At 42.4% G+C, this 25,197-nt stretch overlaps 1 protein-coding gene across 1 annotated transcript in view; it reads right to left on the minus strand.

Annotated features, from left to right (window-relative positions):
- LOC144799565 (hydroperoxide isomerase ALOXE3-like) overlaps positions 1–25,197 on the minus strand; it is a 200,195-nt gene that overhangs the window by 16,651 nt on the left and 158,347 nt on the right. Inside the window, exons 7-10 of the mRNA XM_078670936.1 lie at positions 10,401–10,544; positions 8,879–9,082; positions 8,542–8,628; positions 6,442–6,611 (exon numbers count right to left, since the gene is read on the minus strand). Coding sequence (XP_078527062.1) covers positions 6,442–6,611; positions 8,542–8,628; positions 8,879–9,082; positions 10,401–10,544 — 605 coding nt within the window. The remainder of the gene's footprint in view (positions 1–6,441; positions 6,612–8,541; positions 8,629–8,878; positions 9,083–10,400; positions 10,545–25,197) is intronic.

Genomic DNA, 25,197 nt, shown 5'->3' on the forward strand with positions numbered 1-25,197 from the left:
ACTTTTTGTACACTTCTCATACTTTGGGAATCGATAATATAGCCTCTCCATACAGAAGAATAATGGTTCAAATAGACAGACCTAACAAAGGAAATGAAGAAAAAGACTATTAGAATTCCAAAAACCTTCATCCTCTCCGGGGAATCCTTGAAACTAAAAATTGAGTTTCAAATTTGAACACATTTTTTCCTAAATGAGTAGGGTCCGTAGCAACTCTATTAATCTTTTGAGAAACTAATTGCATAGCTTCATAGTCCACTGACGAGGGTAATACCAGTTGTTAAAGGCCATGAACTCTAGTGTAGGCCTGTCACATTGGTCAGGTACAATGAGGGACAGGGCCTTTAACAGGTACAGCGTAAGGACAATAAGGCTCTTAGAACATTCCATCCATTCAGGGTAGAATGCTGCAAAATTAAACAAGGATTAACAGAAAAACATTGGAACGTTGGAGCATTATTGACTTTGAGCTCCTCCATTGTCTCCAAAGGAGCACTCATCAATCCAGTGATAATAACAAAGCCAAAAATCTTTTTAATTTTAATTCTAGCAGTAAAGAGAAATCTACAAGAAACCTGATAAGTGATCTACAGTTAATCTTATAAATAAAACAACTCTTGCTTGCCAGGCGCGGATGCCAGTCAAAAGCACTTCCATTATTTCCATCAAAGTTAAAATAACACAGACTAAGGTTCAATCCTGCAAATTGAAGCCCTCATGGAAATAAGTGTAGAATCTGCGGCATTAATGCTGTTGAGCTCAAAATAGCACGTTGCACAATTGAAGTTCTAGAAGAAATAGCTGGACAATTAAGATACCTAAGAGAACGATACCTATACATTTTCACAAAGTCATTTGTGGAGTTCAGTACCTAGCATTTCATTCATAGTAGTTGTGAGTAAGTAGATTATTAGTTGGGGTGGATGGGCGTCCCTCACAAGCAATACTGTCACTATTTGTGTTAGGTCCCAATAGAAATCCCACTCCAATTTACAAAAATAATCTTTTATTTAACAAATTAAGCCCAAAACAATACAACTCCGATGAGGAGAATTAGGGAGATATGAATTTTCAAAGTTTTAAATAAAAGAAAATCGTGCCAAAAAGCACTATGTGACAACTAGAGGCAACTTGTTATGCTAGACTGACCCAGAGTCAAAAGTTCTGCCGTCTGCAGATGATCGCTGTTCGGACTCAGAGACTGAGTTCATCCTGGTCAAGAGTTACCTTCTTTGCTTAGAACCAGCTCTGGACATCGATGGATTTGTTAGGGCAAAGGCAGCATGCAGAGCTGGAGCGGGGCTCGACAGATCCGGGTTGCATGAAGACAGGGTCCAGATGCGGTCATTAACAACAGCATTAGAAGGTTGGGTTTCCATGCCAGACAGATCTTCAGTGTTAGAGTCCTTATCTGCGGCTGAATTGAGAAAGGTGCAGGATGAAATCTGTGTCCTCGAATAATTCTGGCATGGAGCGGATAACTTTGTTGGCACTATGGAGAAGTCAGGACCATTTGGAATGTACCCTCAGCGGATCGGCTTAGCAGGCTGGTCCAAGTCTTGTGTCAGTTCCCCAAGTAAAACATTGTTGAAAAAGTTTCTAAGCCACAGCATTTAGGTTTAGACAGGAGGACTATACACTGACACCAGCCAAAGGTTCCATGATCTCAAAAGCAGCACTTGGGAGTTAGGACTCATTTCAACAGAAGCCACCAGAAAGTTCCAGTTGTAACTCATCATCTGGGCTCCTGCAAGATAATGGGCTCCCTGTAGCTTTTGAGCCCCTGTAGCTTAACAGTAGGTCTGTGAACTGACCCCTGGAGTCCACTTCTTTGTCCTTGTTACAAGTGGCAGCAGGTCAAGTCCTTCAGGTTCTCTTCAGAGGTCACAACAGCAGGGTGAATTTATGCCTCGGGTTGGACTGTTCCCATAAAGCACAGGGTCAAAACTGATTTGCATAAAGCTGGGTCTGAAATGGGCTGGCAAAGTGAGGTAAAGAACGATGATCAATTCAACCCAGATCTTTGACTGGGGGAGAGTGTCTGATATGTTTCAGTGCTCCGTCCATCACCTTGTTGTGTTTGCTTTGTTCACCCTAAGTTGGCAGGGTATGTCCAGACCTAGGTCCCTTGCTCACTTTGCCACTGGATTCAAGCTAGTCTGGCTGATGAGGAGTGTTACCCCGAAACTGGTCCCAGGATGATTGTTTCCAGTCCAGGGAAAACCTGGCTAGGAAGTTTGGGCTGGACTGTTCCCATGAGGCACAGGGTCAAGACTGATTTGCATAAAGCTGGGTCTCAACTGAGGTGAAAAAGTGAGCTAAAGAACAATGATGGATTCAACCCAGATCTGTCACTGGGGGTGAGTGTCTTAAATGTTTCAGTGCTCCGTCCATTATCTCCTTGTGCTTGAATTTCCGTCTCCCCCAGGACCAGTAGTGTGCTGTGCAGTGTGCCAGATTTCTTCCTGACACTATCGTGTTGGAGGGTGACTCTTGGCCCCTCCATAACTAATAGAGATAAAGTTACCAAATGTAACCCTATACACTTTTACAGATGTGCTTGTGTACCATACTGCAAATAATCCCACATTATCACCCTCTACCTACATGGCAGACCTTCTACTTCCTTGATCAGATCTCCTGTGCCCACTCTAGAAGAGTGGCCAGGGAAATGAACAAACCCTCACATGCGGTCATTTAAAACGGCAAGGTTCCAAAATCCCACCTCATCTACCGAAGTATGGTCTGAGTTTATTCATGAAATAGACCTTGCTGGAATGAACTTTTCAGAATCTCGCATGAGTCCAACTCAAACAACCAGGAAACTCCTATTTTTAGGTGTAAACTTTAGGCACTTTCTAAAGATCAGAAGAACATGGCTCAGTAAAGAAGCCCTGAAGACACAGAAAGTAACATGTCAAGCAAGCCTGCTGGCATCATTTAACACTGGTCTGCGCTCCACATTTAGGACAGCAAAAAAGTTCAGTCAAAAGGATTAGACATTCTAATATAAACAAACTAAATATTTGCTGAGCGGCATATAAACGATTTACACATCACAGGACATACTAAGAATGACAATCTATAAAAGATCCCATGCCAGTGAACTGACTATGTAGTAAAGCGAATTACACAATACTGATGGTTAGCCGAGAATTTCTCACTTTGGTCTGTCATATTCAGATACTTGGGTTCACTATTAAGCTTACACTTCCACCTGCTATTTTGAGGTTCATCATCCTAGGAGTCCTAATAATCCATACTTTATAAACTTAAACACTGTTTCACTTCCCCATATTTAACTTGCCTTGATCAGTCCCTCGTTTGAGTTTCTGCTTCACCTTTACATTGCACTCATATTTCTACATTTCCTTTGAGTCCCTTACCCAGCCCCAATTTATCTGCTTTTCTGTCTAAAGACTTTTGAATGACATGTTGAGTACTCTGCGGTCATCCCTTTTGCGTCTGTGGCTCACAAACTTGTTTGCAATTGAATCAGAATAAACATTTCATGAGACTATTACTCAAACTTGATTCTCTTTGACTCTCAAATTCAGGCATTGGGATTCCCACACCTCAGCTATTTATGTTCTTTATGTAGGCTGCCGGGCTATTACCTTTCCTCTTTTTGTCTTGCATTCTCAGCTGACCAAATTCTATGTTAGGACTTTTCTCTTAATGTTTTTCCTCATCAGCCACTATTACTATGACTTCTTACCTCTTGTGAGGTTCAATTTCATTGCTTATTAAATCCTTAGCACATCACTAAGAGCTCCAAGATGACCAAACACGTATTCAGCATGCCAACTGTATTCCGACTGGAATACAGGTCGGGCAATCCTGCAGTGGCGGTACCACTGCGGTGCCTTTCTAAAGCTTATTAGAGAACCTTGGAAAGGCACTGTTGTGGGAACTCCACAGCCTGTTACTGCACTGACCAAGATGCACAATGTTGTGCATTTCATTCTGTGCAGGAACAGGTGGTGCATACAGACAGGGGGACACATCATGTGACCCCCTGCATACACCCCAGACCCTGAGTCACCAGGATGCCTTGTAGGGCCCCCTTAGCTTCCTAACCACCATGAACACTGTGGCGATGAGGAAACGTGTGATATGCTTGGTGGTGCCGCAAGGGACTGCCAGCATATTGTGACCGCAGACCACTGCAAGACTGTTGAGGGTTCGGGGCTCCTCAGGGGTAGCAGCGACTTCATGGTGGTGCGACCTCCAAAGTAGGAATGGAGTAGTCAGACTGCCAGTGAGAGGGTAGCCGAACCGCCACTGCGGGTTTGATGGTCGATCAGACCACCACATTTGTAATTAGCCCTTAACTCATAATTGATGCCTAATGTAATCTGGAAGTAGTATATTTAATTCACTGTCAACCGGACAAGCACAGCTAATGTCAATGATCTGTAAAATAAAATCGGGGGATCAAACATAACAATAAAATGGAGTGAGGAGACAACACTGCCGAAGGCTTCCAGTGCCTTTACTAGATCTTGGCTGTCTTCAACATCAGCCCCAAACAGTGGGAGGTGTTATCAATGTTTCATCTAGGTTCTCTCATGATTGCACCAGTCACATCTTTTAAAAAAAGATAATTGACTTTTTCCTCTTTTTAACTATCTGGTTGTTGTGTCTCATTTGAATTTTGGTATCAATCTGTCAACCACAAATATTCTTTATAATTTGTAAATGGACTTTGAGCTATTTACATTTTATTTCCAACTAGCTGTACCCGGCCACGCATTGCTGTGGCTCAGTCTTGTTAAATGGAAGAGAAAGAAAAGAGTAAACGCACGTTTCTAACATGTTTAATTTCACAATGCTTGTGGGTATACAATGTGTTTTTGTCCTTCCTAATATATGTAGACTATTGTCTATATGTGTCCCTTGTATTTGTTGCGCAGCAACCAAATCGATAGTGTCTGTTGGGGTTGCAAAGTGAACCAACTCCTCCCCCCTCCCTCCACCCACTTCCCGGTCTGCCATCCTGACACCAACTGTCCATTCTAATATATGTAGACTATTATCTATATGCGTCCCTTGTATTTGTTGCGCAGCACCCAAATCTATAGGGTCTGTTCGGCCTTTCAATTAAAAACACCCGCGTATTGGACACGCTCGTATTCGAATCCAATGTTGTGTATATATAAACACGTGCTAATGTTGCAAAGTGAACCAACTCCTCCCCCCTCCCTTCACCCACTTCCCGGTCTGCCATCCTGACACCAACTGTCCATCCTAATATATCTAGACTATTGTCTCTATGCGTCCTTTCGTAATGTTGCCAAGTGAACCAACTCCTTCCCCCTCCCTCCACCCACTTCCTGGTCTGACGCGCTAATATTGCAAAGTGAACCAACTCCTCCCCCCTCCCTCCACCCACTTCCGGGTCTGCCATCCTGACACCAACTGTCCATCCTAATCTATTTAGACTATTGTCTCTATGTGACCTTTCTTAATGTGGCAATGTGAGCCAACTCCTCCCCCCCCTCCACCCACTTCTCGGTCTGCCATCCTGACACCAACTGTCCATCCTAATATATGTAGACTATTGTCTATATGCGTCTCTTGTATTTGTTGCGCAGCAACCAAATCGATAGGGTTTGTTCGGTTTGCAAAGTGAACCAACTCCTCCCCCCAGCCTCCACCCACTTCCCGGTCTGCCATCCTGACACCAACCGTCCATCCTGATATATGTAGACTATTGTCTATATACATCCCTTGTATTTGTTGCGCAGCAACCAAATCAATAGGGTCTGTTCGGCCTTTCGATTAAAACCTGCACGTATTGGACACGCACGTATTCGAAACCAAGGTTGTGTATATATAACCACGCGCTAATGTTGCAAATTGAACGAACGCCTCCCCCCTCCCCCCACCCACTTCGTGGTCTGCCATCCTGACACCAACTGTCCATCCTAATATATGTAGACTATTGTCTCTATGCATCTATTGTAGTTGCTGCGCAGCAACCCAATCGTTAGGGTCTGTTTGTCCTTTAGATTAAAAACATGCGTGTATTTGACACGCGCGTATTTGAATCCAACGTTGTGTATATATAAACATGCGCTTATTCAAATTCAACATTGTGTCAAAATTTCAAATCAACCTGTGAAGAACTTTCGTCGATTTAAGATTTTTATCAAATGCACATTGACATTTTTATGTGTCTCTTAGTGGTTTCGATTAAAAACGCGCGTATTCGCCACGTGCGTATTTAAATCCAACATTGTGTATATAAAAACATGCGTGTATTCGAATGCAGCGTTGTGTCAAAATTTCAAACCAATCGGTAAAGAACTTTTTGAGATTTGAGATTATGAACAAACAAACAGTTACATTTTTATTTATATAGATTTGAAAAATTATATATAACCCATCACTGGAAGTAACAAAAAAACTATTTGGAACAAATAAATCCTGTCTCACCTCTCAATGGCTGACCAGATCTTCAACCCATCATCTCTGTAGTAAAAGTTGGGCAAGGACTCAACCTCACGGGATTTGAGATTGTCCGGGATGCAAAGGGAAGTGTAAGTTACGGATTGCATGTCTCTTGATATAAGCTCTATAAGCCCTGCTACTCCAATCGCTGTGCTCTGTGGGTGAAAATTGCAGTTTCTAGTTAGGTCCCTTTTTTTTCCAGACTGTTTCACTCCTAGACCAAAGTCATCACTCTATACATTTTATATATTGTTTCCTGGCCTATATCTAGGGTGTGTGCCAATATTTTACTCTTGTAGCTTTGAGTGTATGATAATATGCCACAGAGGGGCTGATGAAGGATTTACCTAATTGTTAATACATGATGTAGCTTCTTTCACTGTTTTGAGCATGAATGTAAAAAGTGTCCCTTGTGAAGTATTGGCATGGAGAATGTGTCCAGATTATTTAGTAACTAACGTTTGGAGTGGTGTATAATGTGTTTCTGTGTTGTCTGCCAATGGTGGGGGGTGCCATACATAGCCATGTTGAAGCTTTTGTATATTACCTAATTATATGAGATGTTGCATCTGAAGTTTAGTGCTCGCATTAGATTTATAATATATGTTGTGCTTCAGTGTACCATTACTTTAAGCTAACAATATAGTATTGTATGTAAAATATTCTGTTGAAAAATACATGGTAGTAAATGCTTGCATGAGCACCACAAGAGCCAGGTATAAGGCATCGATAGTATCATATTTAATGACAATATGTTCACCCTTTCTTCCATGTGTGAAACAACATGATTAGAAAAGATGGGCAGGAGAAGGTCTTTCTCCAGTGATCACAATGCCCACAAATCTGAAAATGAACCAAGTCCCACAGGAACGATGTTGTGAGAATATGGCACAAAATCAGCAGTTATGAATGAGCAAGACCAATCCAAGAGGCCATATACTGGACTACAGATGGCATGGCGGTGGCAATCGAAGAGTAAGGATGAGAGTGGTTCTAATTTACACAATGGGTCCTTGCATGTGGGCACTACTGGTCAAAGCTTGCTGTTTCCCATCCAGGTTAAGAGTTATCCACCTTAAGGACAGGTAACAAATATTTTTCCCAGAATATGCAAGGTATCCATAGTATGGAATTGTTTATTTTACAGGTTTATGTGGTGTTCTTCTATAGGCTGAACAGCACAAATAGCAAAGCATCCATCATCCATGTCATACTGCTAAAAGTCTTCTCTCGCTTCAGGATTAGTAGCCCTACTCAGATACAGCCTCTGAAAAACACCTAGAAACAATTCAGGTATCAGTGATAGGTTATGGAAATGTTCTACTTACCATAAAGTAGACATGCCCAATACAATGATCAAATCCCAATCCATTGTATGGCTCCCCCAACTACTTCAAGCGAAGTGAGCAGAGAGAAAGATGAACTGACAGGGAATATCTTCTAAGCCTATTTTCTTCAAGTACAGACACATGTCCACGTTCAGGGGCAATGATTCTTGTAAAAGACCAAACAAGAATCCTACTTCCTGCATCATTTATGTTGGAATTGTATATTTCTGATGAGGACAGGGACGATTCATGTTTAGGCTGCTGCTCACTTAAACATCTGCAAACAAAATACCTTTTTTGGTGAAGAGAAAAACATTAGTAGCTTGTGTGAAAAGGCTACAGGTGGATGCACTGTTTAATTATGTTTAACAAGTACATCTTTAAGTAAGAATATGTCATAAGGGAGTGAAAATGATAATATCATCCCTAGCAGGTTTTATACATTTCTTTTATGAAATCTGTGCCATCCATTTAATCTAGATGGGTCTGGTGGCTCAGTGGAGTAATGCATCTACGCCATGGATCTTTCTGACCTCATGGTCACAGGTTTGAATACTGGATGTTCCATTTAGCATTTCATACTTCAGAGATCAATAACATAATAATAAATATCTGTGTTTTCAGCGCCATAATGCCGTAGGGTGAACATGTGCTTTACAATTGCCTATGCTATGTTTATTATGTTATCTATCTTCATCATGGCCTCTTTTGGATGCCATCAACAGAGGTGGTCTACAAAGATTAGTTCCAATCTTACCGTATCAAAGGTTCCTCCTGGTCCAATAAGGCGTTCCCTGCCAAGAGTATTAATTTGCAAAGTGTAGCGATGGTGAGGGATCAGGAGCTAAAGAGAGACCGGGGGAGTTATTAGAGACACAGGTACAGTGGTTGCTTCGAGCAGATCTTATATTCTCACTGCATCAGCTCTTCTATAACATATAGCCATATACCCTGTTAATCTCAAGTCCTCCAAGTATCTCAAACATTCTTGATGTTTTGTACCCAACAATGCCTGGGAAGCATGACCAATGCGCTACCATTTATTGAGCTTGGAATCAACAGCCTCTTTGCACTGACTGATTTGTCTTTCTTACCTTGTACAGAGGATGGGCCATGGGGAGCTGCCTCAATGTAGAAATGCAGAACACCTCTGCAAAGAAGTGTGTAAGCAGTAAGTGGAAAAGAGCCTGGTGCATGGAAAAATCAGAGTTCCGAACCCACATCTTGGCAAGCAACCAGTCCCACTCATTATCGCTCGGCAGGAAGATGGGATTCTCTGGACCTGGAGTCTGATTTAGCTGCAGAGGAAGATGCACAAAGAGCCAGTTACTGGACTTTCATAGTTACTGACCAAGCAGCTGCAGTCAGAACTTAGCTCAAGAGTGAGACACAACACATTAGACTTAGAGAATGTTTCCATGGTGTTTACTGAAATAGAATGTCAAGAGCATTGCAAACGTTCTAACATTACACATTTCTTAATTCTCAAAAATCCTACAAGAGGGAAGTAAAAGATGACAAATGGTCTGAACCCGTTGTGAGACACGAATGTTAAACCAACAACAACAAGTAGGGTGCAGCCACTGAAAGCGTGTTAGCTCTCAGAAAAAGAGCTGCTAAAATTAGGTGACTATCCACCCATATGGACACAGTCCATTGTTGGAACTTTGTACACATGACAAGCAAGAACCATTAAAAAAATCAAGATGTGTCTTGTTGCAATCTCATAGGATCCATTTCATAAGGCTTTTTTGAACAATGAGTAGATTGACCTACCCTGTGAAATTGAGGAGTAAGTCAGCATACTCACAGAACAATCTTTATGAATCAAGCACAATATAAACAAGAGGGTTCTCTTGTAAAATATATTTTGCTACATGAGGAAGACACCATTGATTTAAATTTTGTAAACTGGTTTTCCGTTTGTGGGTTATGGTGTATAGAAGTGTATGTGAAGTCCAAAGAGCCTGTGAGATGAGAAAGACTGAGGCCACTTACAAAAATAGAAAGAATAAGAGGACAAGACATTGGCTTCTTGACAGGAAATCAACAGCCAGCTTACAAAGAAAGTACATCGCTCATAGATACTGGGCGATACTCAGAGCACTGATGAGAACGGTATTAACACTGAATTTGGCTTTGAGGAAAATATATTTACATTGCCTAATATTATTCTGTAATAGTCGGTTACATTGTGCATACATGTAATACAATGAATTAGTGGTTAAAATGCAAATTCCTAGAAGAGTGATTGATTGAGAGGGAGGTTACTGAGTTGTTTTCATTTGTTTCTTTGTTCAATCAGTCAACATCCATGTATCTTTTCTGGGAAATGCTTTTATAGTACTATGCATAGTAAAAATCCCAACGCAGGTAAAGACTAACTCTTTAGCACAAAACACCCCCCATTGTCATAAAGGCAAACCTTTGTGACCGTAAAGAGGTGTGTTGGTTCTAGCCAATAGGAAAACTAATAATCAATTCAGTTCAAGTAACAGGTGACACATTCTCTCAGAATACTGATCACTACTATTTATTCACATTCTGAACAATTAAGAAAGGTCTTGAAATTTCAAAATTCTAGGCAGGTTGGATGGCTCAAAGACAACACCTTACCTGGATTGCTAGGGGTACCATATCATTCTGAGGTGAGAGGTAGAGAAGACACAAGGGAGCAGCTATGTACTGCTGACGACCGTTCAATATATTTCCAGGTATGCCTTCCAATATCTTATAATCCGCAATAAAGATCTTTCCTCTCTGCAAATAGAGGAAACAGGACAGGTGAGCTAGGCATCGAAAGAGAGCATGCCATCAACAAAACTATCCAGAATTGCATGGTAGTGCAGGTGCAGAAGATATCACATCTGACCACTCACCCACCCATGACAACATTCTTGCCCAGATACAACTAAGTACGAAAGTATAAGTCAGTCACTAACAACACTTTAAAAAACTTTCAGTAGTGTCTGTACTTGAAAAGTATATATTTTTTTTAGAACTGGTAGCTCTTTATAAATGGGCACTGTATACAAACACATCCAGTAAAGATCCCTTTTGAATTTTCGAGCAACGTATTCCACTAAAATAGTCTGATTCAAGAAGAGGACTGTAAAGGAATTTGTCAAGAACACACATATTTTTCAACTGCACCTCTGGCTTTACATTTCCACTATTTAGTGGTAAGTGTGGTAAAGTTGTATTAAGTCTCACAGAAGACTTGAAATTCACCTTGTGTTGAATGTGTTCCAGGAGATTCTATAGGATAGAAAGTGTTCAGAAGAAGATGGTGCACTTATTGTGGTGTCAGGGAGTGAATCGCAGGTCTCTGCAAAGGGCTGGACATCCTCATGGGCTAGACTGCACCAGTGTTTAAGCAATTGAGGACAGCGATAGTGGGGCTCTGCTACTTGCACAGATAATCAAAAGGGAAGGGCAGTGGTTGGAGCAAAGCCCTGCATTGGAGGAAACATCTCACATTCGGGGTTCTTCATGCCTCTAGTTAAACAACAGGGACAAAAAGGGGGATGCCAATCCTTATGAAAGCCCCTTTTCAAGATTGTGGTCAGCACAGAGATTACTGTCAGAGGTTTCTAATTCAAGATGAAGTTGTCTTTTCCTGTGATATATGTTAGTTTCTGTTTGAATCTGAATTAAAGGACGCCTTGACAAGTAATGAAGACATTGTAATGCATTTATTCACTTCTTTGCCTTGTGTTTATCACCCACTTGCTACTATTGTTGTCCCTATTTTTTCTTCTTTTACAGTCAGATTTCCTATCGGATTTTCTTCTGAAAGTCTTTCGTTGGTTCTTTTTCTCTACTTAGATGTATGCGAGAGTTTGGTAGCTTGCTTACCTACTTATGCATAGATCTACATCTTCAGGCCAGAGCGACAGTATGCCATGAGAATTCTATGTCCTTTGAGGCTCCCTCCCCTACCACCCCAACTGGGACCAAATTAAGATTACACTCGACACATTTTGCATGTACTAACAAGTCCATGGTGGCACACTGGCTACTGGGAGGAGCCACACTTTCCACAGTCAATCATGATTGAAAATTGATAGACCTTCACAGAGTTGTATGTGTGTCAAGTCGACATCTCAATATCAAATGTCATCCCCGGTCTGGACAGAAATCTCACAACCCGGCCTGTTATGCAAGGCATAGTGTTACCTCACAGTATCTCACAGCGGGGGCACACTTGGAAGTAACGAAATGCCACATATAAACCAGCAGGCAGCAAGACTCTTGTCCAGACCAGAGATGGCTTTTACTACTGAGAATCGGGCTTGACACACAAACAAGTGTCTGTTCACAACCTTCCAGCACATATTTTCTTGCACTGAAAGAGCACTATGGTTCACCAGTGAGAGCACACCACAGATCTACCTGATTTACCATTTCAGCAGACGGCATTCGAGGCCAAGTTGAGCACTTGCTGCATGACTTATTACAGTACACTTAATATTAGCACGCTAGGTTGTTGAGTAATTTGGCGAATGAAAGAGAACAGACTCAAACGTGTCGTCCATATATAATATGGAGCCCACCAGAGAAGGCTGAAGAGGGAAGTAACTGAAGTTCCCAATAAATACTGTAAGGAGTCATCGCTATTACACAAACTGGTGACTTGATATTAAATGGACAATCTAAAGGCAGGACATTTTCAAGTTACAGGACTGGACATCTTGACCAAATAGTGATATTAGCAAGGACAGTGTGGAATTTGAATTTCAATGCATGAATTGTACAGAACATAAAGTAAAAGTTGATTAAAAAATGTTCTTTTAATTTGAAATTCGGTTAGATTTCTTTTGTCTACTCAACCAATATATCATTAGGAGGGAGCTATCTATTGGCTGAAGTACAAACCAAATATGCAAAATATGATGTCCAATAATGCTCAAGTGTACCACAGGTGAATATTTCAACTTAGAGAACCCTGTATTGCTTTATTTTCTCAACCAGCAGAACTCCAATGTGAGACCCGTGGGAGCACTGATGTTTAATGCCTACCCATTAGTGGTTCGGTAAATTATTTAAACCCTAGCAAAATCAACTTCCTTTCTTAAAGATAGAAGCACAATTCCTCCAACTAACTATAAATGATACCCTATAAAGCCTTGTTCTACAGCTTAGCAAGATAGCAAGGGAGAGCCTTGGCAAAGTGTCTCTCTGCCTACCACAGAACTCCTCCCAAAAGTTCATCCCTTCCAACCAAGTTAGGATTAAAAGGTAACAGTAAACACACCCCTTCCAGTTGGCCCAGCCCTCTGAGATCTGCATTTGAAAATGGATGAGACCAATGGCGTAAATACCTTTTGGCTTAAAGTACTCAAAGGAGAAGGTAAGAGGCAGAGTGCTAAATTCCCCCTTTCAAAAGGCTGTTGAGACAGAAGGAAGAAGCAGCAGCCTATTGTTTATTGCAGCATGAGTTTGGGCAGGAACATGTTGTGATAGATGTCTTTCAAACTGGGGGCTGGGTAAACCTCAAGAGTCCAAAGCTCAGGATGTCTATTGTCCTGAGGGAGAGTGAAGTATGTGGCCCATTCACAAACTTATCACTACTGCTTTCAGAAATCCCAGCCATGGAAGCAGATTATAAGCACAAGGGTAAACCTGATTTAACTGAAGGCAGGACTTGTACACAAAATTAATTCTTACAGAATATGAAAATACTGGGTAGAACAAGGACAATATTGATGAATTTGGATCACCTAATCACCTTATCCATCTAACATGCCCACACCACCCTATCGGGTGACCTCATCTATTCACAACATGATTCAGTGTGCCAGACAACCAATACACTAAAAAAGCCACTTCCTTGAGTCAACCTTATCTTCTCAACATCGCCAACAATCCAATGCAAACCACTTATGCCCTTGGACTGGACCAACCACTTTGTCATCCTCTTCTCCCCGATCAATGTAGTACTTAAAATTCAAGGTCAACACAAAAGAGAAGATCAAACTTTCAGATTCTTTAAGCACTTATCCATGGACAACCTAATTAGTGACCACATTTGTCACCCCGTCAAATACACTTTCAATGCAAATACCATTCTAACAATGGCAACATTGTTTTGGAAAGCAATGGAAACATTGTTTTGGAAAGCAATGAAAACATCCACACACCAAATACAGCAAAGTCTTTAGCACCTGGTCTTTTAAAGACATTGCTGAAAAACAATGCCATCTTCAGACAGGACACAAAATAGAGAATAAACAGAACATCTGAGGCCCTCTTGATACTGAAGTCCCTCTGTGAAACATGTGGAGAGCTCATCACATCAGCCAAATCAAAGTACTATGCCATCATCACTAATGAAGACATCAACAGAATAAAAATGCTGTTGAAGACAAGTATCACTTCAACTCCCTGCTGGACCCAGCTATTCATCACGGAAAAGTTAAATGTCATCAGCCACAGTGAAAAAATACAGAAATCCATCAACACATCAACAATACAAAGCCTGCCTCATCTTATACACTCACCTCTTTCTGTAGAATCCCACAATGGTCAGCCTTCACAGCCTTAGCTCTCCCAGATCAGACTGACATGCGTGACTTCTTCAAAGCCACTTCATACCATAATGTCTCAGCATCCTTCAAAGCTCTCTGGGGGTGCTCCTACAATTACTATTGTCAATGCTTCCATCACTCAAGGATTCTTCTCAGAAGCTCTCAAGACCGTCCAGATTCTCTGACTCCTAAAGAAACTTACACAAGGCCCAAATGAACTTGCCAACAACCGGCCCATCACTCATCTACCATCCACGAGCAGTATAACTGAAAAAGCATTCTATGCTCAACTCCACAACCATATCAATGATAAGTTATTACAATGCCCTGCATGACTACCAATCTGGCTTCTGATGATGCTGCAGCATGGATATTACCAGGTAAACCTTATACATCATAGACATGCCCTCTTGATCACAGATGTAGATAAACCCTGTATGCTGCTATTGCTTGACCTCTTGGCTGCCTTAGACACCGTTGACCATCCCTTCCTCATACACAACCTTGGGCTGTGAATAGGATTCACTGGCCATGTCCTTCACTTGTCTCAAAAGATCCCCATCATGTATAGAGTTCCAAGGTTTATACTGTCTCCTGTCTTCTTTACCACTTACATTGGACCATTTGGTGCTCTATGCAAGACATGGCTTGGCAGTTCCGGCTGGACTGTTCCCATGAGGCACAGGGTCAGACTGATTTGCATACGGCCATGTCTGAACTCGGGTGGTGGAGTGAGCTAAAGAATGGTGATGGATTAAACCCAGATCAGTTGACTGGGGGTGAGTGTTTGATTTGCTCAAATGCTCTGTCCATCATCCCCTGTGGTATCGCTTTGTTTGCCCTAAGTTGGCAGGGTATGCCCAGACGTGGGTCCCTTCCTCACTCTACCACTGGATTGATGAGGATTATGAATCCGAAACCGGTCCCAGGATGCTTGTTTCTGGTCCAGGGAAGATATGACTTGGCAGTTCGGCCTGGATTGTTCCCATAAGGCACGGGTCAGACTGATTTGCATATGGCCATGTCTGAACTGGGGTGGTGAAGGGAGCTAAAGAATGGTGATGGATTAAACCCAGATCAGTTGACTAGGGTGAGTGTTTGATTTGCTCAAACGCTCCGTCCATCATCCCCTTTGGTATCGCTATGCACAGGCAACAGCATCAAGATCCACCAATATAGCTATTAAACACATCTCTATTCTCCTCTGTTTCACATATCCAACACCTCAAACACTGCCTGTACATCATATAGACCGGGATGTCCAGCACCTAACTGAAGCTCAACCCAGCCAAGACTCAATTTATATTATTTGCCAAGAACAACAACAAGATGCAGTACACCTGGCTAAATGACATGAACCTTGACAGCTTGATACCCAACTGTTACTGAATGCCAATTCACTTGGATGCACTCTAGGCACCAATCTCACCTCACTGAAAAAAATAAGACAGTCTGGTAGCAGCTCGCTCTACCAAAACAGAAACTGTTTCTTCCATAAAGCAGCTAAAGAGCTGATATTCAAGCCCTTCTACTCACACAACTCAATGGTTGTAATGCCGTACTCTATGGCCTTCCAGACTAGGCAGTGGCACCACTTAGGACTTAGAAGCATCTTACGTGTAGTAGTAAGTATCATCCAGGGGACTGAAGAACTAGAACTACATCACTTCCATCATGAAGGCACTTCATTGGCTCCACTTGCCAGCCAGCACCATATTTAAAACCAGCTCGATAATTAACAAAGTGTAAAAAGGTCTTTGCTATGGAGAGCAATCGGTGGATGCTATTGTGGTTGCTATAAAAAACACAATTTTAAAATTTTTTTTTTTTTTGCAATACTTCTTAATTGCATAATGTTTCCAAAGTTTTCTCTGTACTTTCCGTTAATTTTTTATAATTTTTTTATAAAACACCAAAAATACAAAAAAGTGTTGAACAAATACAAAAAAGTTATAAACAAAAAAATGGTTCTTATTAGAACCGCCTGTTTGGTTAAAAATAGACAAATTTGTATATGCTGTATGAATGGCGGCAAGTGTAATATATGGAGAAGTGCATAGGTAGTGCATGTGTGATTGCATGAGTGCATGGGTTATGCCTGGGTGATTGGAGAAGTGCATGTGTACTACCTGAATGATTGCATGACTACATGGGTAATGCCTAGGTGATTGCAAGAGTGTATGGCTATTGGCTGGGTGATTGCATGATTGCAGGGGTAGTGCCTACTTGATTAGACAAGTGCATAGATAGTGCCTGAGTGATTAAAAGGGTGCATGGGTAATGCCTGGGTGATTGCATGAGTGCATGGGTAGTGCCTGCGTGATTTGTTGAGTGTATGGGTAGTGCCTGGGTTATTGTTTAAGTGCATGGGTACTGGATGGGTGATTTGAGGAATGCATGAATAGTGCCTGGGTGATTGGATTAGTGGAAGGGTAGTGACCGGGTGATTGGAGGAGTGCATGGATACTGCTTGTGTGATTGGAGGAGTGCAAGGGGAGTGCCTGGGTTTTTGCATGACTGCATAGCTAGTGCCTGAACGATTGCATGAGTACAAGGATAGTGCCTGGGTGATTGGAGGAGTGCATGGGTAATTCCTGGTTGCGTTGAGGAGTGCATGAGTAGTGCCCAGGTGATTGCATGAGTTCATAGGTAGTGTTTCGGCGATTTTATAAGTGCACGGGTACTGCCTGGGTGATTGAAGGACTGCATGAATACTGCCTGGGTGATTGGAGAAGTGCAGGGATAGTGTCTGGGTGATTTACGGAGTGCATAGCTAATTCATATGTGATTGCATGAGTGCATGAGTGCAGGGGTAATGTCTGGGTGATTGGTGGAGTGTATGGATAGTGCTTGGGTATTTGGAAGAGTGCAAGGCTAGTGCTTAGGTTATCATAGGGCAATGAGATCAGAAGGAAGGGACTTACAGCTATCAAGTCTTCCAATTATTGAGCTCCTACCTGAATCCACCCCATACGTAGTGGTTTAAGGGAATGTTCCCTCTCTCCCCAAAGGGGCTAATGAAGACCACAGGCAGTTAATGAATAAATTAACTCACTGGTTCACACATAATACCACCTTGGGTGCCGCCGTGGTCAGAAACATCCTTATGGCAAGTAGGGTCAGTTGGATAGGGAGCTCACGCAAAATGGGTTGGGGTGACTGTGTTATTGTAAATTTTGATAATCACCACACTGCGGGTCGTATTTTATCTAGGGCCATCAGCCTCACCCCCCCTATTGGGATCTGTTATAAGGGCTTTACCCCTGGGCTACTTCTACAAGCCAGTCCCTTATAGGGACGTGCCTGAAAATGTCCCTAGGGTCCCTCCTCGAGGTGGGTGGTCAAATAGACTAGTACCTAGGCAACAGCCTATTTCTATGGTCTAATCACCTTCTGAAGTAGATAAACAGTTTGGTTCCGACCCTTCAGTACCATTAAACAACAGATTTGCAGCCCTAACTGGCTTGGAGGACTGTGATTGACTGAGGGAGCTTCCATCCCCTGAGCTGGAGCATGATGTTTCTGACCAGTTCTCAGTGGAGTATATGATATGGCCTAGCAGATGTGAGATCTAATAATTATTTATCCTGGAATATTGCAGGGTTGGCCAATAAGCTCCAAGATCCACGGTGGGTGCAATATGTGAAGCAATTTATGGTATTTAGCCTCCAAGAAACAGGGTCAGTGGATTGTGATTGATTTCTGGAAGGTTATAAGGCTTGTTTTGTCCCGGCCACCCCCTCGGTGAGGGGAAGACCAAAGGCTGGTCTAGCTGTATACATTTCTGTGGCTGTTGATTGTCAGATCCAGGTGATGCCAACTACACACAGTAGAATACTGGCATTGTCCGCCAAAAGGGGGGATACCAGATGGGGTATTGTTAATTTCTACAACTCGGTGGCTTGTCTTCATGAAAACTGTAACATCACTACCCTGGGAGCGTTTATAAGAGAATTCTTGGGTCACAGTCTACATAATCTTGTGGTTTGAGGGGATGTTATTATACACCCCTGTGGTAACCCAACAACATTCTGTATCTAGGAACTGGGCTGTCCCCGTTGGTGGGGTTTTCACTTTGAACATCATGCCCAGGGCGAACTGTTGAACAACATGATAAATGAATTGGATGTGGTGGCTTTGATGTCCTTAACTGATCCACATACCAAGTTTTATGTGCCGACTTTTAAAGGGCAAGGTAGGGGGTCATTTATTGAACACATTTTAATTTCCTCTTCGAAGAAATCTTTTTTTCACGGTTTTAATATTGTGGAGTGTGAGTTTAGTGACCATAATCCACTAACTGTTTATACGATGGGCCCATTAACAGATAAGTCTGAGGCTGCTCCAATCAGGGGTGTACAGACCGATGGATGGTAAGTGCAGACTAAAATGGTCCCAGGTGTCCCCAGATAAATTTTATAATTAAGTAAAAATATCCTGTGCACATGAATTAATAATATGTACAGCTGAGGGTTTTTCCCCTAATGAGATTATTGGTGCATATGTGTCAATAGCGCAAAAGGTGGATACAATTTTAAGTGTTCCAGCTAGTAGAAATACTATGCAGGGTCCCAGATGGTTTGATTGCCACTGCTCTAAAGAAGCAAAGAGGCTGAAGGAGTGGCAGCCAAACCAAGAACTCAATCAGAGTTTGTCGAAAGGAATATAAGTTAGCCCTGGCCAAACGGAAGGGTGCCTTGAAGGAGGAAGCTTGGAGGGAGCTGATCGACTCAAGCACTCTTAGGAGCAGTTTGAGGTTCTGGAGTGTTGTGAACCGTCCCCTCTTTGATCAGGAATGGGGGGCCTTAACTCACATATCACAGAGGAGGAGTGGGTACTTTATTTTAAATCCATGTTTGATTGCTCTCTTGAGCCTAACCCCCAAGAAAGCCAGGTTACGAAAGACCAAGTAATAATTTTTGAAAGGGGGGTGATCCTGGACAGAATCATAGGACTATCCATTAACAAAGCACCAGGCCAGATGGGATCCCCCAGACTTATTTAAGTCAGACCCCCCCGTTCTGGACCCCGATACTGAAGTCAGTATTTAATACAGTGGCAAGGAATGGCTGCCCCCAGTCTTGGTCATCCTTCACTATAGTCTCTGTCTTTAAGAAGGGCAATAAAAATAGTATCCATTGTTATAGACTGATTTCGCTTCTTGACTCGGTGGTTAAAGTAGTAGGACGGATTCTTTTACAGAGGTTATCAACTTGGGCAGAGGAACATAAGAGCATGTCGGATGTCGGATGTCCAATATGGATTCCGGCCGGGACGCTCTACAGTTGCTCAGTGTCTGAATTTATCTATGATACTGAGCAAATATACTGTTGCTCGCCCCGGAACCATCCATCTTGCCTTCATGGACCGGTCATCTGCGTTTGACTGTTTAAGCAGGGACAAGGTGTAGCAGTCCATGAGGGCAATGGGGGTGGAGAACAGTATAGGCAATTTTCTCCAGGACCTGCACTTATCAACTAAAGCTAATGCCAGGTTCTCGCAGGACTTGCAGGTCTCCAGGGACTTTGAGAATAAGAGGGGAGTCCGGCAGGGATGCATACTGGCGTCTTTTTTATTTAACTTTTATATAAATGAACTGGATAGTGCATTAAGGGTAACTGGAGCGGATTACCCCTATGTAGGATGGCGAGGCATCCCTGTCCTGCTTTATGTGGACGACGCCGTCCTCATATCCAGGACCGAAATGAGTCTGCAATCCCTTTTAACCACATTCTCTAGATTCATGCTTGACCGGGACTTGGCATTAATAATACCAAGTCCTACATAATGAAAGTGGGACAACAATCAAAAAAGAGCTTTTATTTTATGTCGGCCCTGCCAAGATCCCCCGCAAGAATGTATTCTCCTATTTAGGGATTCTATTTGACGACCAACTCAAATGAGGTCCCCTAATTTTGAGGAAAAAAAGGAGATCTGGCTCAGGTAAACACAGCAATTTTTAACTTTGCCTCTAGAATAGGGAAGAAACCGACAGGAGCTATGTTGCAAGTTTATCAAGCTAAAAGCCTGGCCATAGCCACCTATGGTAGTGAAATCTGGGGATACACTGCCATAGATTGCCTTCAGGTAGTGGAGAAGGACTTCTTGAAACGTTTACTAAGTGTTCAATGTGGAACCTCTAATTTAGCGGTCCACGAGGAACAGGGGGTCCCCTACCTTAGTGATGCTATTGCTCTGCGACCCCATATCTTTTGGCTTAGGTGTTAGCTGAATACAGATTTAACTCTCAATCACTTAATACGAAGAGAGTGTATGTCTCTTGATAACTCAGCCCTTATTCCCCGGCTTATGTATATCAAAAGAAGTTTTGAAGGGATAGGGCGGGGTGATCTATTCGCCAACCCTGACGCTATCGTCAAGAAGGATGTGGAACTAACCAAGATAGCCTTTCTGACTTTAAGGAAAATGGACAGGGAAGCCGAGGAGGTGCTGAAATCTAGTGTCCGGATGTATTTAATGCTTTAAAAAAAAAACAATGACGGAACACGATCTTATGGGGTCCCTGTCAACTCAAGAGAACTTCCTGTTAACTAGGTTCTGGATGAACCTCTTCCACCTTTTGTTAGCCAGACCAAAGGGTTTTAGCAGAGGTCAAGTGCTAGCTCCCTGCGGCTGCGACGGTCAGTCTCCGCAGGATTTGCTGCACTTTCTGTTCTCATGCAAACTGTATGAATTTCCCCGCAAGCATTTTCTGGTTCCCATTTTGAAAAGAATGAATTTAAGACAGGTGCGTCCGGCCCTCCTGTATCTTCAATTATTTAAAGAAGACTGTATCTTTTTTATATCAGTGTTTTTAAAAGCTTCTGTGAAATCCGGGACCTCTATGGATGTGTAAAGTCGGTTTAACTTGGCATGTTTATTAATTCAGTTGATTTACTGAGGTACAGAACAATTTGTAAAATTATTATTAATTTTTTAACTGTTTTTTTGTACTTGTATCTGTGCAACTTTTATGGTTTTACAAACGAAAGCCGAATAAAGTTTATTTGAATTGAACTGAATTGATTGGAGGAGTGCATGGGTGATTCCTGGTTGCATGGAGGAGTGCATGAGTAGTGCCCAGGTGATTGCATGAGTGGATAGGTAGTGCCTGGGCGATTTATAAGTGCATGGGTACTGCCTGGGTGATTGAAGGACTGCATGAATACTGGCAGGGTGATTTGAGAAGTGCAAGGATAGTGTCTGGGTGATTTCAGGAGAGCACAGCTAATGCATGGGTGATTGCATGAGTGCAGGGGTAATATCTGGGTGATTGGTGGGGTGCATGGATAGTGCTTGGGTGATTGGAGGAGTGCAAGGGTAGTGCTTAGGTTATTGTATGAGTACATAGGTACTGCCTGGGTGATTTTATAAGTGCATGAGTACTGCCTGGGTGATTGAAGGACTGCATGAATACTGCCTGGGTGATTGGAGAAGTGCAAGGATAGTGTTGGGGTGATTTAAGGAGTGCATAGCTAATGCAAGGGTGATTGCATGAGTGCAGAGGTAATGTCTGGGTGATTGGTGGGGTGCATGGATAGTGCTTGGGTGATTGGAGGAGTGCAAGGGCAGTGCTTAGGTTATTGTATGAGTGCATAGGTACTGCCTGGGTGATTGTATGAGTGCATAGGTAGTGCCTGGGTGATTTTATAATCATATTGGTACTGGCAGGGTGATTTCAGGAGTACCTGGGTAATGCCTGGGTGATTGCATGAGTGCAGAGGTAGTGCCTGGGTGATTAGAGGGATGCATAGGTAGTGCCTGGGTGTTTTATAAGTGCATGGGTACTGCCTAAGTGATTGAAGGGCTGCATGGGTAATACCTTGGTGACTGCATGAGTGCAGGGGTAATGTCTGGGTAATTGGAGGAGTGCATGAGTAATGTATGGGTGATAGCATGAGTGCAGGGGTAATGTTTGGGTGGTTGCATGAAAATAGTGGTAGTGCCTGGGTGATTGGAGGAGTGCATATGTAGTACCTGGGCGATTTTGTAAGTGCATGGGCACTGGCTGGGTGATTGGAGGAGTACAGGGGTAGTGCCTGAATGATTGGAGGAGTGCAAGGGTACTGCCTGTGTGATTTTATAAGTGCATGGATACTGGATGGGTGAGTGGAGGAGTGCAAGAGTAGTGCCTGTGTGATATTAAAAGTGTATGGGTAGTGGCTGGGTGCTTGAAGTAGTATGTGGGTAATGACTGAGTGATTGCATGAGTGCAGTGATAATGTGTGGGTTATTGGATTAGTGCATGAGTAATGTCTGGGTGATAACATGAGTGCAGGGGTAATGCCTGGGTGATTGCATGAGTGCAGGTTTAGTGCCTGGGTTAATTTCATGGGTACACGAGTAGTTTCTAGGTGATTGGAGGAATGCAAGGGTAGTGCCTGGTTGACTATATAAGTGTATGGGTAGTGGCTGGGTGATTGAAGATGTGCATGGGTAATCACAGGGTGATTGCATGTGTGCAGACATAATGTGTGGGGGTAATGTCTGGGTAATTGAAGGAGTGCATGAGTAATGTCTGATTGATTGCACAAGTAAAAGAGTAGTGCCTGGGTGATTGAAGGAGAGTAAAGGTAGTGCCTGGGTGATTTTATTGATGTATGGGTACTGGTAGGTAGTGCCTGGGTGATTTTAAAAGTGCATGGGTACTGCCTGGGTGACTGAAGGAGTGCATGGGTAATGCCTAGGTGATTGAATGAGTGCAGGGGTAATGTCTAGGTGATTGGAGAAGTGCATGAGTAATGTCTGGGTGATTGCATGAGTGCAGGGGTAATGTCTGGGTGGTTGCATGAGTGTAATGGTAGTGCCTGGGTGATTGGAGGAGTGTGATGGTGTGATTTTATAAGTGCATGGGTACTGGCTGGGTGATTTGAAGAGTACAGATATAGTGCCTGAGTGATTGGAGGAGTGCAAGGGTAGTGCCTGGGTGATTTTATAAGTGCATGGCTACTGGGAGGATGATTGCAGGAGTACAGGGGTAGTGCCTGGGTGATTAAAGGAATGCAAGGGTGGTGCATTAGTGATTATACAAGTGTGAGGGTAGTGGCTGGGTGATTGAAGAAGTGCTTTGGTAATGCCTGGGTGATTGCAAGAGTGCAGGGATAATGTGTGGGTGATCGGAGGAGTGCATGAGTAATGTCTGGGTGATTGCATGAGTGCAGGGATAATGCCTGGGTGATAGCATGAGTGCAAGGAAAGTGCCTGGGTGATTGCATGGGTATAAGAGTAGCCTGGGTGATTGGAGGAGTGCAAGGGAAGTGTCCGCTTGATTATAAAAGTGCATGGGTAGTGCCCAGGTGATTGCATGAGTGCAGGAGTAATGACCGGGTGATTGCATGAGTCCAGGGGAAGTTCCTGGATGATTGCATGAGTACAAAAGTAGTGCCTGGGTGATTGGAGAAGTGCAAAGGTAGTGGCTGGGTGACTGAAGGAGTGCATGGGCAGTGCCTGGGTGATTGCATGAGTGCAGAGGTAGTGTGTGGGTTATTGCAGGAGTACATAATAGTGTCTGGGTGATTGCATGAGTACAGGGGAAGTGCCTGGGTGATCTGAGGGGTGCATTTGTAGTGACTTGGTGAATTATAAGTGCATGGGGTTTGCCTGGGTGATTGGAGAAGTGCATATATATTGCCTGTGTGATTGGAGGAGTGCAGCGCTAATGCATGGGTTATTGCATGAGTGCAGGGTAATGTATGGGGGATTGGAACAGTGTATACGTAATGCCTGGGTTATTGCATGAGTGCATAGGTAGTGCCTGGGTGATTGCATGAGTAAAGGGGTAGTGCCTGGGTGATTGCATGAGTGCAGAGGTAGTGCATTGATTATTGGAAGAGTGTACAGGTAGTGCCTGAATGATTGAAATACTGCATGGGTACTGCTTGGGTGTTTGCATGAGTGCAGCAGAAGTACCTGAGTGCACCTATGAGTGTATGGGTAGTGTGCGAGTAATTGCATGAGTGCGTCAGTGGTGCCTGAGTGATTGTACCAGTACATGGATAGTGCCTGGCTAAATTGAAAAAGTGTGGGAATAGTACCTAGCTATATAATGAGTGCATGGTTAGTGATAGAAGGAATAGATGAGTGTAGTAAAAAGTGGCTCTAAACATTATTTCACATTATGATGCTTACTACATTATATCTTCTTACCTTTTTTATTAATGTAGATACAAAAATCATTGGAACTATTTTACAGTAGTTTACTTGTAAAGTGAATTTAAAATATTTTCAAACTTCACCATTACCCTCTGTAAGAAACAAGAAGAAAAACTGTTATTGAATATAATATTATAGTCTTAAGAACAAAACATAATTTTAGAATTACATAACATTTTCAGTTTCCCTCTTTTGTTGTTCTCAGATTCTACTCAATTTCACCATAAACAGTGATTTCAAGGTAGATCATCATACAACAGCGGGGGAGAAAAAACAATCAATGAGATTGTTAAAAAAAGAAAATCAAAGTTGAGCATTATTTAGAACATTTGGTAACTATGTGTTTACCTATCTACATTTTCTACATTACATTCTTCAACTAAATTGAGTCTTTTATTTCTCTCAAGTACATTTTGTAAAATGTACACTCTCATTTACACTGTGCATAATATAAAGATCAAATATATAAACTTCTTGTTTCACACACAATTTTCCAAATGCAATATGAATTAGCATGAACAATAATCCAAACACAAATTTTTCACATCTTCCCAATATGCCGAATAATGTTTCCAAATCTTTTGATCTGAAAATATCCAAAATAAACTTGTTAATTCGTATGCACATCTTCCCAGTAGGCCGAATGATTTTTCAAAACTTTGGCATCAAAATATCAGATATTAATTTGTAAGGCAACCTACATTTGAATTCCAAATGGGCATCATTGTAAT

This window comes from Lissotriton helveticus, chromosome 12 (assembly GCF_964261635.1).
Source record: "Lissotriton helveticus chromosome 12, aLisHel1.1, whole genome shotgun sequence".
Taxonomy (NCBI): domain Eukaryota; kingdom Metazoa; phylum Chordata; class Amphibia; order Caudata; family Salamandridae; genus Lissotriton; species Lissotriton helveticus.